The following is a 19,319-nucleotide window of genomic DNA, read 5'->3' as shown; positions in this document are numbered from 1 at the left end:
GAAAAAAGGGGCGGGGGTGGGATGACAAGAGGCCGTGTAGTCGTCACACGAGGTGTCATCATCTGCAGGCGGGGTTGTTGGCTTGAAGCGGGAAGGAGTCACGCAGTACGCGTCGCCATAAATACTGGTTATTTTTATAGCAGGATTTTTTAGGTCAATTTTGGCGAAAAGGAGTTTGGTTCTAAGTGGAGATTTTCGAAGGATAAAGGGAAAGTATGTGTTTGTTCAAGTGGTTTTTAGGATATTGCTAAAAAAGCTTCTTAAGATATGTTCCTGTTTCGTGACTGGTTAAAATTCTTAGTTTTATGTTCCTTTTCTTTTTTAGATATAATTAGGATTAAAGGAAGTAAGAAGTATTATTATTAAATTAGAATGATTACCAGAAAGAGTCTAAACTAATAAGAGTCTAACTACTAGTCTAATGATGAAATTATTTCACTCAAAGCATTATTAATTAAAAAAATTGGCGCCGGGAGGCACGTATAGCCGCCCATACTTAAATATGTTAATAAAAATTTGGTAGGCTGTTCTTTTAGTTTCAATTATCTCATAAACTGCGACTTTCACTGATTTTGATATTATTACAAATTAGTTACGATTTTTTAAAATTTTTAACTAGTTTAACTTTAATTAAATAATAATTATTAGAAAAAATAGTATATTATTATTATTAGGAGTAAAAATGACACTTTTCGCGGCGAGGCTGTACATTTGACACACAAGCGAGGCACAAAAAGTCATTTTTACTGCGAATAGAACATGCTATTTTTTTTCAAACGCCACAAATGATTTTTTATACAATTTCAAGCATTCCAAATAATATAAAAAGATGTAAAAAATAATACCTTGTATGTAATTATATATCGAGAAACTTATAACCCACAAAATTCTGGATGTTGATGAATTTAGAAGTATGCTTTGGAATTAAATAAAACAAGATCTTTTTTTAAAAAAATACTAACTTATATTAACTTAACAATTGCTCACAATAATACGACAATTAGCTGTGACATACAGTCTTGTTAGTAACAAATAACTGGAATACTTATATGTGTTTCTGCTTCGGTTGGTTGAGAGAAAGGCCTCACCCTCTTCGCTGCACTCATCCGCTGGTGGGTAGCGTGATTGTCCGGCTAACGTTGGAGAGCTTGTGAGACTCCACCAGTCTCAGTGCGTGAGCTACTTCTCCCCATAAGTAGCTCACGACACTGGCCAATTCTCGTATCTTCCTAGAAGATAACAAACAGCAGTATTCTACTCAACACAATTGATAAGTACCCAGTTTTGTGGTGGTGCTCTGAATTACCAATTGGGCTGTCTGTTTGTTGCCAATGAAGGTACAATAAAAATACATAAAATTTAAATGACAAGTAAAGATATTTATGAAATTCTACAATATCCAAATGAAGTTAACTACTTAACTAATTATAATTAAAATGAAAGTTTAAACTAGCATTAAAATCAAAATTAAAATTGAGAAAATTATGAAATTAGGCTATGGCAGTTTAAATCTAGTTATAATGGAAAAGTTCGTCCAAATTATTTAAAGAATATAAAGAATATCAAGATAGTATTATAAAAAAATATAAAAGAAAAATATTTTGCTCTCTCTCTCTCTCTAGAAAATTCCAGACCACCACAATCACTTCGGTACGACTTGAAAAAAAATTGTTTGTTGCAGTAAATTAATTGATTTAAATTGTAGACAAATACGTACAAACTATGGTTAAGTTAATTTAACCTAAATTTCAAAAACTTATAATATATAACATTTCTACAATATCGGTCGGGCATTTCGCGTGCAATTTATGGACAATAAAATCACCCCGGAGACTAACCAACTCAATCAAAATACGCCGTAGGTTCAACTTTTTTGACAAAAACAAACTTCATATATAAAAAAAAGAATTTACCGAGTGGTTAGAATTTATTTTCAGAATTTAGAATGAGTGGGAGGGGGGTTAGTCACTGCGATCTTAGAGATCTATTGTATCCCCCTTTCTTGAGTTATAGCTCATCATACAGACCCAGGGCTTTGACAAAAGCCAGTATCTGGGAAGGTTTTACAGAGGGTAGTTTTCCCTCTCCAGTATCTGTCGTACCAAAGTTCATGGCACGAATGGTTGTTGTCTCAGCGCACTCAGTGATGAGGTGTCCTGGTGTTTCCCCATTTTCCCGACAGAATCTGCATTCACCGTTTCTTCTTAGTTTCAATCTACTGAGGTGTTCATTGACAAGAGTGTCCTGTTAAAAACCCCGTGACAATCCGAAGATTGTTCTTACTCAACTCCAGGAAGATCTTTGATTTTTCTTGGTCGTAAGCCCTCACTCAGAAACTTCTTCGAGTACCTTAGACCGCTGCAAGATGCCCATTCCAGGTTGCGGATGGAGTCTTCCAAGTTCTTGAGTTCCGCCTTTAGTTGGTTACCACTTGGGAAGCAGAACGGTTCTAGTCCAGTTAGTGGAATGTCCGCTCCTTTTCTAACTAGATCATTTGCTTTTTCATTGCCTTCTATCCCTTAGTGAGCAGGCACTCAGAGTAGGAGGACTTTGTTTTCTTTGCCTAATTTATTCAGCTTCTCTATACATTCTTTGACCAATTTCGAATTGATTGATACTGAGCTGATCGCTTTTAATGCTGCTTGACTATCAGATAAGATGACTATTTCTTGTTTCCGATAGTTCCTATCTAAGATAACTTGTACGCATCTTTCGATAGCGTAGATTTCTGCCTGTAGGATGCTAGGATAGGTGCCCATTGGTTTATCGAGTTGTTAACTTTAACTGTGAATAACTTTTGAAGGAGTAGGTTTATTGAAAAATTGTAAGAAACGTTTTTTGTAAAGCGTTTAATTCTGTATAAGAGTATACTTATAATATTGTCATGGCTATGAGAGAATAAGATCGGGAGAAAAAAAAATTATTTGCAAAAACTGGCAAATTCCTATATAATTTAAATGGGAAATGAAACTTTTTTGCGGCAAGGTTTATTGTGAATATTAAGGGTTTACAATAGTCTGTTATTTTTTTTAGACAATAAACTAAAAACTTAAAGGGTGTTGTGAGAGAAATGATCAATTTGGTAAATAGCGGACATCCTAATCCATAATTAATCGAAGCAAAATAACCTCAAAAATGCAAATGCCAGCGCACAGCATGACGTAGTTTCACAACGTCACGATACGTATATATGAGTATCGGTTAAGGATCAGGATAAAATTTCTACTATAATGCGTTCCTAGAACTCTAAAAGCAGCTGCCGCAGGTTCCGATGACGGGAAAAATGCGCAATTTCCGCAGAACCGTCGCGTCTATCCGTAATTTCCAGATAAAGTTAATTTCTTTCTCGGTGAAAAAGGACCAGCTAGTCATTGGGCATTACAAATGAAAACGATCGCGGCGAGTAGATTACTCACGCAGCAGGATTTGCCCGGTTCTGCCATTTGCAATGCCTCTTTCCTCCATCGAGTTGTTTTTTTCTCCGGGTTTTCTTCATCGACAAAGTTTTCCTTTTTCATTTTAGCTTAATTTTTACAATAGATTTTGCCTCTATCACGTTGTTCCCCCCCAACCGGAATTTGTCGATTTATTTTTATTTTATTGTTCGGCTTGTTGTCAATGTTCGTTGTCGAGACTAAGTAAAAAATCTTAAAAGAAATGCAAAGTTTGTAGTTGGATTACACAACTCCGACATGAAATGTATAACTTTGGGTGTTCCACCCACTTTGTGATATGTTGTTTGAACTACACATCCTCTGAGATACCAAACTTCATAGTTTCACATCCTTGCGTTGTTCATGTTAGGCTCGCTAAGTCGTACATTTAGAGGACATTTTGTCTCTCCAATAGACGAGTCACCGCATTCAGAGGGTACTTGATAGATGTACTAATTCTTTCGTTCTGATTTTTGTTAAAACGTTTCTTCCGGACATGTTCCGAACATAAGGACAGTTTTTATTAGACACCTGTCACATACAATGTACTAAGAAAAATCCAAGAGCATCATGTCAACAACGATTGTCTTCTCTCTTGAGACAATCATTGATGAGCCATTAATAATTGTTTTTCTTGATGGATTTTTGATTGATCCTGGATAGCATGTTTTTAAATAGTTTTTGTTTGCCACAGGGTGAGTCTCAAATAAATGCAAATATTTTCAAGGTCGGTATATCTGGATAAAAGAGACATATTTTCTCTTCACTGTTTTTAAAATAAGTCCAAAATAACTGAGTTATTCAAGTTTGAAAATTAAAAAAAAATATATATTTTTAAAAAATTTTGAGTTACCGTTTTTTTTCTGTATTTGCATCACTTTTAGAACCGTAACCATGGTAATATCAGAGATTGAGGTGGAAATAATAATACCGTGGAAAAATTTGCTATAAACGGGCAGTTCTAAAAAATTTCATGAAATGTACAGGAAAATTTAAAAGAAAATGCACGATATTCAACATCTTTTTTTACAAAAGAAGCCTCAAAATATACCACCCCTGAAAAGATTTGCACTTACTCACCAACTCACCCTGTATATCGGCAATATTTATGCATTTTTAATATATTTATTAGATATATTGTATTTCCTACATGGGGATTAAATAAACAATTATCTAGCTATGAATAGGTACAATTTCATATCTATACAATTTTATTTCAGATGCGCCACATTGCAAAAAAGGACATGAAGATATCCATCTTGGTATGGTGCCCTACGAGCCAATCATTGCTCAATGTATCGTGGATTCCATACCGCCGGTCAATAAGTTTTTTTGGACTTACAACACGTCCAGAGATGTACTTCCGATTCAGGGAGCCCATTTGCAGAATAAAGGAAACGTCTCAATTTTACATTTTCTTCCTCCGACAAATGATGTCAACGGATTGGCGTGTTATGCCGAAAACGATGTGGGAAGGCAAGCAGTACCTTGTTTTTTTCGAGCTGTACCAGCAGGTGAGCTGTAAATTGGTTGTACTGTGTGTCAAAAATATTGCGCAGCTTAATTTTTCGAATAATGAATTTTAAAAACAATTATTTTTAATATTTTAAGAACGTGCGAACCATGTCAAGAAAAATTATGCTTTAAGGTTTATTTTTTCATAACTTAAAGCATAATTTTGCTTGATATGAAACGCACGTTCTTTAAATATTAATAATTTTTTGTAGTATAGTAGTAGTTAGTAACGATTTGGGTTTAACACAAGAACAAAAATTTTGCCATATTAAATATTACGAGAAAACTGAATTGAATACTTTCATTGCTGGATGCACGGGAACTCTCAAAAAGAACATGCATCTGAAACAGCTAAATTCACTCGAAGATGCTATGGCGTATGTTGTAGAATTTCAAAATTTTTATGGAAACTTAAATAACTCTCAAAGTCAAAATAATTTTAGTTTGCGAAATAAACAAAATATTTTTTTCCAGTGCAAAAATTTCTTCGAGGTTCCAAATCAAAAATCAATGAATCAATTGAATTTTAATTTCGGAAATAATTTTATTACTAATCCTAATCAACAAAATATTTTTAATCAATCAAATGGCAATAGAAATAATTCTATTTTCGGCAGACCAAGTTTTAATAATTTTCAAAATAATAATACTTTATATTATAATTTTTTCCAGAATATTTAGTTTAAAATTATTAATATTTTAAGAACGTTCGTATCATATCAAGCAAAATTATGCTTTAAGTCTTATTTTTTCAAAACTTAAAGAATAATTTTACTTGATATGATATACACGTTTTTAAAATATTAATACTTTTTTTTAATTCAGTATAGTAGTAGTTAGTAACGATTTAGGTTTAACACGAGAACAAAAATTTTGCCATATTAAATATTACGAGAAAACTGCATTGACTACTTTCATTGCTGGATGCACGGTAACTCTCAAAAATAGCAATCATCTTAAACAGCTAAATTCACTCGAAGATGCTCTGGCATATGTTATAGAATTTCAGAGTTTTAAGAAATTATATGGAAACTTGAATAACTCTCAAAGTCAAAATAATTTTAGTTTGCGAAATAAAATATTTTTTCCGGTACACAAAAATTTTCAGGGTTTCCAAATCAAAAATCAATGAATCAATCAAATTTTAATTTCGGGAATAATTTTATTACTAATCCTAATCAACAAAATGCTTTTAATCAATCAAATGCCAATAGAAATAATTCTATTTTCGGTAGGCCAAATTTTAATAATTTCCAAAATAATAATACTCCAAATTTTTTCCAGAATATTTAGTTTAAAATGATTAATATTTTAAGAACGTGGATACCATAGCAAGCAAAATTATACTTTAAACTTTATTTTTACAAAACTTAATGCATAATACGCACGTTCTTAAAATATTATTAAAACCAACCAAACCAAACCAAACCCAAAGTTATAAAATTCTTTATATTTTTCTTACTTTATAGTAGTAATCTTTCATTGTTTAGATGTATTAAAATACACTATATGACATGGTATATACAGGTTGGGTTAAAACTACATGTTTTAACTCATTATGCGTATATACAGGGTGATATTAAATAAGTGCAAATATTTTGAGAGCTGGTAGATCTGGATGAAAGAAACATATTTTCTCTTTACCGTTTTTCAAATAAGTCCAAAATAACCCAGTTAATGCTTAAATTTTCAGATATTTCCTGGGTTTCCTGTCTTATAAATGTAATCTACTACCTATGTTGCCATATTATCAACAGATATTATGTTTTTAATTAAGAATTAAAAATATTTCCAAACTTTTTTCCAAAAAATCCCAAATTTTCCAAAGAAATATTTGTAAAAAAAATTTTTCTGTGTTCGAAATATACCACCCCCAAAAATATTTGCAATTAGATATTTAAAACTAACCCTTTATATACATTATTTTTGTAGTGAGAATATTTTTGAATTGACCGAAAAAGGGTCAAAGTCAATTTACGTACAAACACTCAAAACTTAGATTAGCTTAAACAAAATCTTTATAAAAAATATACAAGCTTAATAATAGTTATTTCTAATTACAAATAAGCATTAGCTTATATTTAAATCAACATCAACCACTAGAATAAAAAATAAATTTGGTTATATTTCAAAAATTATTTTGGTATATAACTAAATATTAATACCTGCTTGTTAAGTAAACCATATCCAAGATATATCTGGATAATTATATAAAATATGCGGAAAAGAAACTGCCATAGTCTTGTGATATATTTAACGTTAAATTCGAATGTTTTTAAACACCCTTAAAAATATTAGACTCATTTAACGTATATTTTTAAGGAATGTTCGAAAGTTTGACGTGTATTCAATTTTTTCTAATAGAACAATTAAGATAATTCATTAATTTGTCTTAATTTAAATTATAAATTTAATAATGTAATGAAAATAACTGATTTATAATGCTGTCCTCCAGAAATTATATCACGTGTAGCTAAAAAACGAAAAAGAGAGTCAAAAAATACATTTTAACCTTTAGAGAAGTGAGTTGGCAATGGGCAGAGCGAAGATAGAGTAATAGTCCTTTTGATGGGCAGCTTAAGTGCAGATTCGTGTAAGACGCTGAAAATGCGTCTTGCCAATGCACTTATTCCGCTGACTGTTTAATGGAGGTTAAGAGGACACTATGTGGATTTATGTTAATAATATGCAAAAACTCGAACAAAAAAGTTTGGGAACGTGAACTATTTTAGACAAGAAGTGTATTTTATAAAATATGAATGAAAGATTTTATGAGGAAAAAATCTTTTCAGCTAAGTTTACAAATAGAACAGTAAGAAAATAATTTTAAATCATATTTGTCTTTATTTAGATGTTACTTAAAAAAACTTTATTAATTTTTACAATATATTTATTAATCCATAAAAATATACATTTCATATATTTTTAAATAAAAAATCAAATAACCCGCAATTGATTAGTTGGAAACACGATGGAAAACCAAAAAAAATATCTGGTTGAATTAAATTAAACAAAATAATGATATTCTTTTAAACTAGATTGATTTGGGTTATAAAGTTAAATAATGCAAAAAATGTCTATACTTCTGTGGTGGATTCATCTCTTTAAAAAGTCCTATGGGTATTTGGCCACTGTAAGAAAATCTACAAAATTAAATAGTTACTTTTTTTGTAAACACTGCTGGGGGGGGGGCGTTAATCCAGTGGTGATAGTACCAAAGTAGCAAAATTAGGTTGTTCAACGTAATCACAACGTCGCCAGCAGCAACCCAACGTTGCCGGACAACGTCGAAGCGACGTCTAAGCGACCCATATTTGCACCAAAATGGTGGATGTTTTTAGGGGCGCTACAACGTCGCCGTCGACATTGATTGAGGCGACGTAGTACGTCGTGTGCTAAAATTTGTTTTTCATGCCGATTCGCGATATTTTAAGGTTAGAGTTAAAAATATTCGTCGTCAAATATTACTATATTCAACCATGGGGAAACCAAAACAATGCAATTGGTGATGGCTGAATTAGAAATGGACTATATTATGCTCCATTAAGAAATAACTAGGTGAATTTAACTTCGACAAATCTGCAAAGTTTTGAGATGTCGGCAATCGAAATTCATCAACAAAGATTAGTTTACTGTTGAAAGTGACTATGATACTTCGAACTATGGCAAAACCCCTTTTTTATTTCCTAGTTTTAATGTTAAAATTATAGTTTACTTGGTTAACCTAACTTTTTTTTTAATTTTGAAACAAATATATGAAATCTATCAGGAAATTTAGCTTACAACCCTAACAGATACAGTTTTTTAACGAAATTCGCAGTATTTTGTGATTTTTGATATTTTATTCGATTCGTCTAGAACGCACGATAAGATAAATCGTATTAAAATGGTGGAGGTGCCTAAGGCAACCTTTAAAATATCAATATAGTGCATAAGGTGCGGTAACCGACCTTTGGGTCACCTATGTCGACCTTTGGTTCAAAAATTGAGACCTGCTTTGACGAAATAGGACCTCTGAACCCTACCGACATCTAGGGACTAAAATTCCTTCTTACAGTGCTCTTTTTTACCTAGGAACAATAAAATAAAAAAGAAATCTGGGTCATCCTTTCGTGGTGGTGGTCACATACTCGTTAATAATAGCGCTGATATTAGATCAGTATTTCTACTTATTTATTGTTAAAAAAAGCCATACAGGAAGTATTCTTGATTTTACCACTCATTTGAAAATTAAAATCTATTATTCTCTGCAATTTATGCTGAAACTGAACTTCAGTTGACTGCTCTTCTGGAGGATCATTGTTCTCATAGTATTCCTTTGTTGTATGGGCTCCAGGTGTATTGTTATTTATTTCTTGTAGTTAGCATGTACTTACACTCGTAATTTAAAAGTACGTTGCACAACGTTGTACTACGTTTGTTATTCTGTAGTACAATAAACATGCCTGTTGGTGACGTAATGACAACGGTATAAAACCCAACTTTTAACAACGTTATACCCTACAACGTTCACCAACGTTGTTAAGGATCAAAATAAACAACTGTTTAAGTGCAACGTCGTAGCGACGTTTTGGCTACGTAATTTGAGGTTTGGGTATGCATAGGGTAGGAAAAAGTACCAATTTCAACGTTGCGCGTAGTCGAAACTAGTCGGAAGTCGGAATTTTGTTACTTGGGTAATTATTGTCAGATGTGGTCTACTAATAAACAAATTTGCCTAGGGGACAAAAAATGCTTAACGTTTCAGGAAGTATGTCTCTTCCCGTCGTCGGAAGCAAAAACCACAAAGAAGAAAGGAAAAAAAATATTTAAAATATCTAAATGCAACTATTCGGGAACACTTTAGTTTTTTTAACAGTCGTTTTTTATTAATGAATTTTTATGTGGTTTATATCTCTGTTTAGTGAATTGTTAATTGTTTAGTTATTTTGGTTAAATAATGCACATTTTTTATCTTGTCTATGAAAATAAGAATAGGATATAATATATATTTTAGAAGGCGATCATAACAAGACAAATAAAATAAAAATATACAGGGTGTTCTATTTAAAAACATAAGTTTGACTCATATTTCGAAAATATCATTTCTCAGCGGAAAACTAGTTACGTCACTGTGATTCTGTGGCGAAAAACCTTATAGAACTCAGTTTTCAACTTTTTTTTGATACCCGAGATATAAAGGGTGTCGAAAAATGCTTTACTTAATGAAAATCCCTGTGAAACACACGAAAATAGAACACCCTGTACTCAATTTTAACTAATTATCTAATGCATATTTATAATTTTTCATAAGAAATAACATCAAGGAATGAAAGTTTTTAATATTTAGACGCCTATTTCTGTTGCACAGACTGAAAAATGGTAAAATAATACCTTATATACAAGTTAGATTTCTTCGCCCAGTCGCAAAATGAATTTAAAAACTGTAATACACTGAGCCTCGACCTCTTGTATTATATGCGCTTTAATTAAAGCCTGCAGCTGCTTCAGAAGCATAGTCTTCGTGAAATAATATTATGTAGCCTCTGGATATTAGTCGGCTGGCGTTGTGCCGTCACTTCACTCCCGACGTGAATATTAAACTGCCTCTTTCTTTCTCCATCTGTCCTCTTCATTTATTCTGAATAAGATTATTTTATTAGTGTTTTGAGAAGAGAAGAATACGCCGTTTAGATTTACGGAATGTTGTGTATAGTTTCTAAAAATTAGGTATTTTGACGATAAAACAGAAATGTGTAAAAAACAAAAGTTATTCATGTAAAATGCTACCGGGTAGAACTCAAACGGAAACGAACTTGTCAGTGGTTTCTTGACGTCAGTTGTTGATAAATATCGATATACACTCAGATGCAAAAAAACGCAACGGAATTTTTTTTTCGTCAAGTTTAAAATGTTATATTTTTCTTACTTTTAGCTCTATTTTCATATTTTTTTTACATAATAATAATAGTTTTGTATGAACTTTAGTATTTAGCTTATTATACAGGGTTAATTGAAGGGTTATTTTTTACTCTAACTTTAAAAGACTCTGTGCAATAATTTCTTGAAAAAATAACTATATCCTAAAAAACTTTTCCTAAAAAAATACTTTTTGATCAAAACCATGTTTCCTGAGCATTTTGTTTTAAAATTCATGTCAATACATGCCTTGGTTAATTTTTTGACCGTAATAAACTTGCCACCAACAATTTGAAACTCTTAAGAATCCGGTGGTTCCATCATGTTTCAAACGTATCAGTCCTTGAAAAAGCTAACTGCGAGAGTATTGAAGTCATGGTTACAAAATCCCGCTTAAGATGGGCTGGTCACGTATGCAGGATGCAAGAAAACCGCATACTAAAATCTCTGCTTTACGGTGAGCTTGTAGATGGTGAGAGGGGGTCGGGTGGACAACTCAAAATGTACAAGGACATTTTCCACGAAAACTTAAAGGGGATTAACATTCAGAATCATTGGGAATAAGCAGTTCACAATAGAACTCAATGGAGAAGAAGTTAACAGCGACAACCAAAAAGTAAAGAGGCAACAGAGCAATGAGATTTTTGAATGTCCGGAGAGCGGTAGGCAAATAACATAACGTATCGGGCTTTTCAGTCACAGAAAAGCTCATGAAAGAAAACGCCTTGCGTGACCATCTTTTGATGCGTGTCGAATACCTGTCAGCAAGTAATGGCAGTATGTATGTAGGTATCTATGTATGTATCTATGTATTTGCTGTCCTTCATTCACGCAGTTGTGCAGCACTGAACTGCTCAAGAACGCGATACTCTCACTCCATTCAATTGAGACATAAAGTTCAGAACTGTTCCGCACTATATGAAGGCACCAGGCTATTGCGCACAGCTACTTTCAGAACCGTTCTCGTGTAGCCTAGGGCGTAAAGCACTGGAACTTGAAGTTCGCGAATGGAGGACAGCAATTGTCACACTGAACCACAAACATTGGCACGAATGGACAGTAAACGATTGTATTTAGATTACTTTTAAACTGAAATTATTCACAGCATAATCGATTCCGTTAAATACTTACACACGTTATATTATAATTCTCATTTGAAATAAATAAGGAAAATCTTTAGTACAGAATATTACAACAGACAAATAAGCTATATGCTTTAGTTAACACTAGTTAAATAATGAGAAAACATTTACGTTGCCTTTAATAACATTCTTTGTCACAAAACTGACGAACCACAATAACATCAATGCGTCTCGAACGGTAGTCTCAAAGCTATTACTTAACATCTATTTATCTCTGTTCGTCGTCTGATTTCCTCTGTTCGTCGTCTGATTCTGATTTTGAATAATTTTATTTATGTATACAGCGTGTCTTAATAATGAATGTTTCGAATTTAAAGACTGTATTTTTTGTATGGGCTAACTGAAAAATTCAAGCAATAAGGAGAAACAAAAAAACAGAAGTCGAAAATTTGCCATTAAATAAAAAGTAATTAATATTCCAAGTGAAAACAATATTATGGCCTTTTACAAACCTCTGTCTCTGAAAAATATGTTTCTATATTTTTACTGCAAGGAAAAAATGTTGCAATTATATATTGTACGTCCTGTTAGTTAGATATTAATATGAAAATACAATGCATTTACCAGACTCCAAAAAAATAGTAATATTCTTTCGAATAAACCGACACACTGGTACATAATTAACAAAAAGAAAAAAAAATTCTGGTGTAATTTTTTTTGTACGAACGCAAATTTAATTTTAAAAACTGTAATACACTCGCCCCTGTTTTGGCTTCGTAATATATGTATATCGCATTTAATTAAACCGTACAGCTGCTTCAAAAGAACGCTTGTCCGTGAAATAATAAATTTATTCTAGAACTCAGAAATTATAGTCAAGGGATGCCTTCGCGTCACTCATGATATGCATTTTAAATTCTCTCTATTCCCACTATTTCTTTTTAAATTGATTTGTAGTATTATGATTATGCATCTGAGAGGGTGCGTGACGTTTCAATAACACAAGATGAACACAAGATTCTACGGTGTTTATTCTATTTTTATCAATAGTTTTAATCTAGATCGAAAAATAATATTAAAATTACGTGACTATTATAGTTTAGACCTGATTCTGAATAATTCATACTTATAGTAAGAATTTGGTCGTCAGAATTTGGTATCAAAATATTTTCTCAGAATTAGAGAAAGAAATTTTGAAATTTAAGTTCGTCGCTTTTTTTTAATTTGCAACTAGTTGAAAAAATTGGATTTAGAATGAATTTTTAACAAATATCATCGTCATTAAATTTGGATCGAACGATAATATTTCGAAAATAAATTAAGTACTTATCCTGTTCTTCTTATGGTGCCTTCTACTTTTTGAACATTGGCGATCATTATGGTTATTCTATCTTGTTTTCCGTCATATATAGAACGACTGTACAATTACAGCTACCTAAATTTGACCCGAAAAGTTATACAGGGTGAGAAAAAATTATTATGGAATAAAAGTCACATTTAAAAGCAAGTTACTCCTTTATTTTAAATTGAACACCCAGTATATTATTCTGGTGTTCAATGGGGAATTCATATATCTCCAAAATATTAGTAAGGTTGCCCACCCCTCAGCAGGGCCTCAATGCCCTACCTGGCGCCCCCCCCCCAATAGTTAACATGTTACCATAACAACTAAGCACATTTATGCTACTTTAACAATAAAATTTCACTTAAAGGTACTTCAAAATTCTTCTCTTCGTTCAATCTTAGTCCGCGCCGGTTGTTTTTTCTATACCGGGTGCATCTTGAAAGTTTATTTTTTTAGATAAAAACGAAATTTGGTATGTTAGTATATGACATAAATTAGGATTGATTGACGTATTCAATTGTTTTTGGTTCCTGTTTCAACGAAAGACTATTGATTTTTAATTGGCACCGTCAGCATATTTCTGGTTTATTTGATAGTAAATGACACTCTGAGTAGAATGACATATCATATGTCAACTTGTGACATTTTTGCTCAAAAAATCCTATTTTAAATTTCAATCTAGAGTGCCATGGCTGTGTTAAAAACACTAATTTTTAAACAAGGAGCCTTGGAAAAATAGATTTGATCGTCTAATGTTTTTCGTGTCTTGTCCTGGTCGGTTAAAAAATGCCCAAATCGTATTTTTAATCATATGCCAATTTTTCAAATGGAACAAGTGGCTCATTTGCATATTTGGAAAAAGATTTTTTTACCAATAATTTTGTACCACACACTTGATATTTCGAGTCAAATTGTCGTTATAAACCGTATGTTACAATTTCAAATAATCCATATGCGAAAATGTCAAAAGTTGACATATGATATGTCATTCTATTCAGATTGCCATTTTCTATCGTATAAAGTAGAAATATACCGAGGCTGACATTTAAAAATCAAAAGTTTTATTAATTTCCGGTGAAAGAGGAAGTAATCAAAAACAATTGAATACGTCAATTAATCCTAATTTATGTCGTATACTAACATACCAAATCTCGTTTTTTCATCTGAAAAAATAAACAAGTTATAGGAGTGAGCCAGTTTTGAGACGCACCCGGTATATATATGATAAGTATAAGTGATCTTTGAAAACATTACTATTTAGTTGCAAGCAATAGCATTATTTTTCTATAAGGATTTAAGAAAAATTTCTTTTCTTTTTCACAATCAATTATTTCGTGCAGAATCAGTATAGGTATGATCAGATACAGTTCTGTCGGCTTCAAAATGAGGATCAGCCAGTGTTTCAGATTTGAGATGCATATTTGTCCTGCTTTAATGAGAAATTTCTACGATTCTGATACCATTTACCATATATTACTACATATTCAATCCAGAACAATCAAAATCACCAAAAAATTGATAATAAATAAATTAATGAGGCAAACTTACAAGTTTTTTTTGATAATAAGGATATCGGGATCCTATTTAGCTTCTTGCGAATGAATATTTGTCTCATGTAATTTTAGGGCAGATCAGCCATTAACAAATAAAGACTGTGGGTAGTAGACAAAGTGCAATTTTGAGCAACAAGCAGTCTAAAACTGTCAAATTTGCTGGCTCTTGACCCAAAACAGTCTGTTTAGAGAAATTTTATAAAAACAAGAATTATAGAAAGAAGGGTTATTTACAAAAAGTTGATAGCTTTTTAGTTATAAGTAAAATACCACAAACATTTTTTTTTAAATATTTTAGTTGCTGGCATGGCGCCCCTCACATTGGGCGCCCGGGTGGCCCGGCCCTTCCGCCGGCCCTGCCCCTCAGACAAAGAATTTCCTAGATATTTTAATTTTTATGATTTTGCGTCAGTGGATATTTATTATTTGAAAAGATCTAGGTGGCTACCTTCTGTTAATTTAACAAAAAATAACTCAAAAAAATACTCAACGGTAATAAAAAGCTACACGTTTGAAACATATTTTAATTATTACAGAATTAAAACTAGATATAAACCTATGTATAATTATGTGACAAACATTAGCTAGATGAAATCAAATGCAAAAATTATTATCTTTTCATTTTAAAAGGTATATGTGGAGTTCTAGTTCGAAAAACAGTTACAATCATTTCTCTCATGTTGTCGACAATAATAGTTGGTCGAGTTTTGTAAACATTATGTTTAATATATCCCCATAAATAAATCCAGACTAGATAAAATCAGGAGCATTTGATTAATAGGTGAATGCACACTGCATTCACCAACTAATAGTATCATATCAATTCTTTCTGATGTAGGATAAGTTTGCATTTTCGGCAAATTTCAGAGATTTTTTTTTGTTTTAACTGACACGAAATGATAATTTGTTGTGTTAAAGTTGGACTAATTAGACAGTTACGTTGTGTGTGTGTGTGTGTGTGTGTGTGTGTGTGTGAAGTACGTCAGACATATCACAGCCACCTAGATTTTATCGAATAATAAAGATCTACTGCCACTAAATCATATAAATGAAAATATCTAGGAAAATCTTTGTTTGAGGGGTAGGCATTCTTAATAGTATTTTGAAGAGACATTTTTTATATTTTTTTACATTTTGAAGACATATTTTAAACAATGCTTTTAAAGGCGACCCACGTTCAATATTAATTTTGTCTCACCCTGTATAACTTTTTGAATCAAGTTTTAATTAGATTTAAAGTACAATAGTTAATTTAACTACATATTAGGCTATGCCAGGTAAATTCCAATTTAGGTAGCTTAATTATCTGTTAATTATAATAAAAAAAAATAAAAAAAAGATATAATAAATATAAATAAATATGTTATCTATAATTTAAAAACTGTTCTTTATTTTTAGAAAATGTTAAATATGTCAAAAACCTTACGTTTTAGTCTGTTATAAAACTCACCTTCATTTTTCTCCCAGAACCCGAAAATCAATTAATATATAGGGTGTTCCATTACAAAAAACACAACTTTGATATGTAATTTTTTGGGGGACACCTTGTAGAGCGTAGAGCTCTTTATATTTTTAAAGAGTGTTCTGAATTAACCTACATGTGCTTACAAAATTTCATTTCAGTACAAACTGTCGTTCTCCTTGGAGCCTCCGCGTCGTATGAAAGGCGCCACCCTGTATTGATGAAATGTAGGTTTAAAAGAATATAGGTAATCTAAAATCGAATACCTCAAATAGAGTTATTTCCAGGTTAGCTAAAGCTCTTTTTTATATTAAACCATTAAAATAGCGACTTAAAAACAGGTTTCTACCTAACATGAAATAAAGTCGGATATACCGTGCTGGCAACTGTCACTTATGGGTCGGCATTTACATGTGTGGAAATAAATCGCATAGGGATCTTATTAAGTCGGAGTGAGAGAAATACGACGGTGTGCTGTTGCGGCGTTGCCGGTACCCTTTCCCTATCAAGTAAAGTAAAATCACGATCGCAAACCGCTTATTTTTAAAAGACCTTTTTTTTTCAAGACATAACTAGATAAAATCATTAGACATGTTTGTGAGCATCTGAAATAGAATTATAAGGATATCGTTAGGGTGTCATTTTTTTATAAGAGAAAACGTCAGTAGTCGCGATAATTTAAAAACTCAACTTTTTAACACATAACCGGCCATAACTCAAACTCAAGAACCACTTTAGATATTGAAACTTTTTTTTATTTTCAAGATCGGATATTTTACAATATCTTTACATAAGAAAAATTCGATAAGGTTGTTTTTCCATTCAAAAATTGTAAACAATCCATCCATTTACTTCAGCAATCGTGTAATTTTTTATTGATAAAGATTTTCACATACTGTCTACAAAGAAGATACAGCAGAAATATTAACAAAGTTCTTGAAAAAACTACAATCTATTATTTCTAATAGATTTCGAGATATCGATTTTTGAATTCAGAGTTCTAATAGCGCGACCACTACCGAACACCCACTCAATTCCACTTATTTTTACCAAAAATGCAAGTGTTTCTAGCTTGCACTTAAAAAAATTCAAGCTATAGGGAAAATTACAACGACTCGTTAATAAATAAATAAACAAATTAAGTATCACGAGACGTAATTAAATCGTGAAGCTGAACGCATGACGTACACCTTTCCCTAGAACTTTAAGTACTGACAGAGGTATTGATTGGGTCGACCGGTCAACTGCGACAAATCTGCTATATCCCCTTCCACGTCTCTTGGCGACGTGCACAGTTTCTCGGTTTATTTTATACGTTTGGCAACGTGTTTACTGTCTTCTCTTTGTTCAGTACATTATAAACGCATTGTCCTCTTCTTACATACGGAAATCTCGACCCAAGACTAATCTTTGCCAGCCCTTAGTATATATCTATATTATTTTTTTTAAACAGATGTTTCGATCTCTATTCCTCTATTAGGAATAGAGGTTGATACACCCTTATTATAGGTATTGATAAAACGTAGGTTTTAAAGAATATAAACTAAATTCAAATACCACTAATAGAGCGCTTTCCAGATTAACTAAAGCTCTTTTCTAAATTAAACCATTGAACCAAATACTTTAAAAAACAGGTTTCTACTTAACATGAAGTAAATTCGGGATGACTCCCCCTCAAACTTATCTCCGTTATGAAGTCTTCGCCGACTTTTGACGCTTAACTTACTGGCGCGATGAATATAAACGATTCCAAAACAATGGCTGACTATAATCATACAATTGACGTTAGAGGGTCGGAATGGCGTTAATTTGATGCGCCGAAGTCCGCGGTCTGAGCATAATAATAATAAAATATTTTCATTCAATTGCAGCGTGGGGGGAAGCTTAATATTCACTTCGGGAGTCAAATGGCGGGACCCTCCGAAATGTAACGTAATATCTGGAAGCTGGATAACATTACAGCGCAAAGAATGTGCTTCTGAAGTAGATAAACGGTATAATTGGGGAGAACATATTGCGTGCCGGAAATGTATTGCTACAGTTTCAAAATTTAATTAAGGAAAATACGAAAAAAATATATTTTGATATTGTTTTTCTCCCTATATTATACAGTTTTATTCAAGTATTTTTGTTAACGTCACGTGTCGTAACGTTTGGCAAACCTGAAAATCATACTTATAAATTTTAGTAATAGCGTAAAGGTACATTCAGGCTGAGAGCGTCGAGCGTTGCGTCGCGTCCGCCCCATTGAACTCGAACCCCGACGCTCAGCGGACGCTAGCGCAACGGCGACGCGACGCTCGACGCTCTCAGCCTGAATGTACCTTAAGAGTTACCAAATAGTTTATACAGGGTGCTACAAATTCGAGGTACGAGCATTGGTATCTCGGAAACCGTAATAGATACGAAGATGGTTAAATTGGGGCAAAGTTGCACCTTCGGATGTTCACCAAGATGCTATCATTTTTTTTTTAATTTAGAGCTGGAAACGATTGTTGAGTTTTTTTGTAAAAACGATTTTTTTGAAAATTAATTTTATTTTTTTCTCTCGTTACTTTTTAGAAAATCAAAAAACTAATTGCACATTCTCATAGCCACTTTATTAGGGCTATCTGATAGTATTTTTAGATTTTTAAATTACCCCATAATTTGTGAGATACAGAGACCAACTTGATTCTTTTAAATACGGACCTGTATTTTTATTTCATATTTTGAGAGAATTCGGTCTCCTGAGTACAATGATATGGCCACACTTAATTTTTTAATTTATTTAAACTAATTTCAAGTTCGTTCAATCTATTCATTGTTACCATATTGATGAGATTGACAAGAGATTGATTGATTTGAGATAAACAATCAAATCATTTCCCCGGATTGGGAATGGTGGAGTAGGATAATCACCAGCGAGGTTCCTGAACCTGTTGCCAAGGGGTGGAGGCATTACTTGACGTCATTTGTAAAAGTGAAATCAATACACCTCAACATTTACAACGAAGAGTACAAAATGCATTCGGAATTATAAGAAGAAGA

At 32.4% G+C, this 19,319-nt stretch overlaps 1 protein-coding gene across 1 annotated transcript in view; it reads left to right on the top strand.

Moving 5' to 3' along the window:
- The window catches only part of LOC115874192 (hemicentin-1), a 418,393-nt gene that overhangs the window by 319,358 nt on the left and 79,716 nt on the right, over positions 1-19,319 (top strand). Inside the window, exon 10 of the mRNA XM_030889291.1 lies at positions 4,655-4,948. Coding sequence (XP_030745151.1) covers positions 4,655-4,948 — 294 coding nt within the window. The remainder of the gene's footprint in view (positions 1-4,654; positions 4,949-19,319) is intronic.

Source organism: Sitophilus oryzae, unplaced genomic scaffold (assembly GCF_002938485.1).
Source record: "Sitophilus oryzae breed Bouriz unplaced genomic scaffold, Soryzae_2.0 scaffold_1241_pilon_pilon, whole genome shotgun sequence".
In the NCBI taxonomy this organism is placed as follows: domain Eukaryota; kingdom Metazoa; phylum Arthropoda; class Insecta; order Coleoptera; family Curculionidae; genus Sitophilus; species Sitophilus oryzae.
This window is presented reverse-complemented; position numbering and strand designations above follow the sequence as displayed.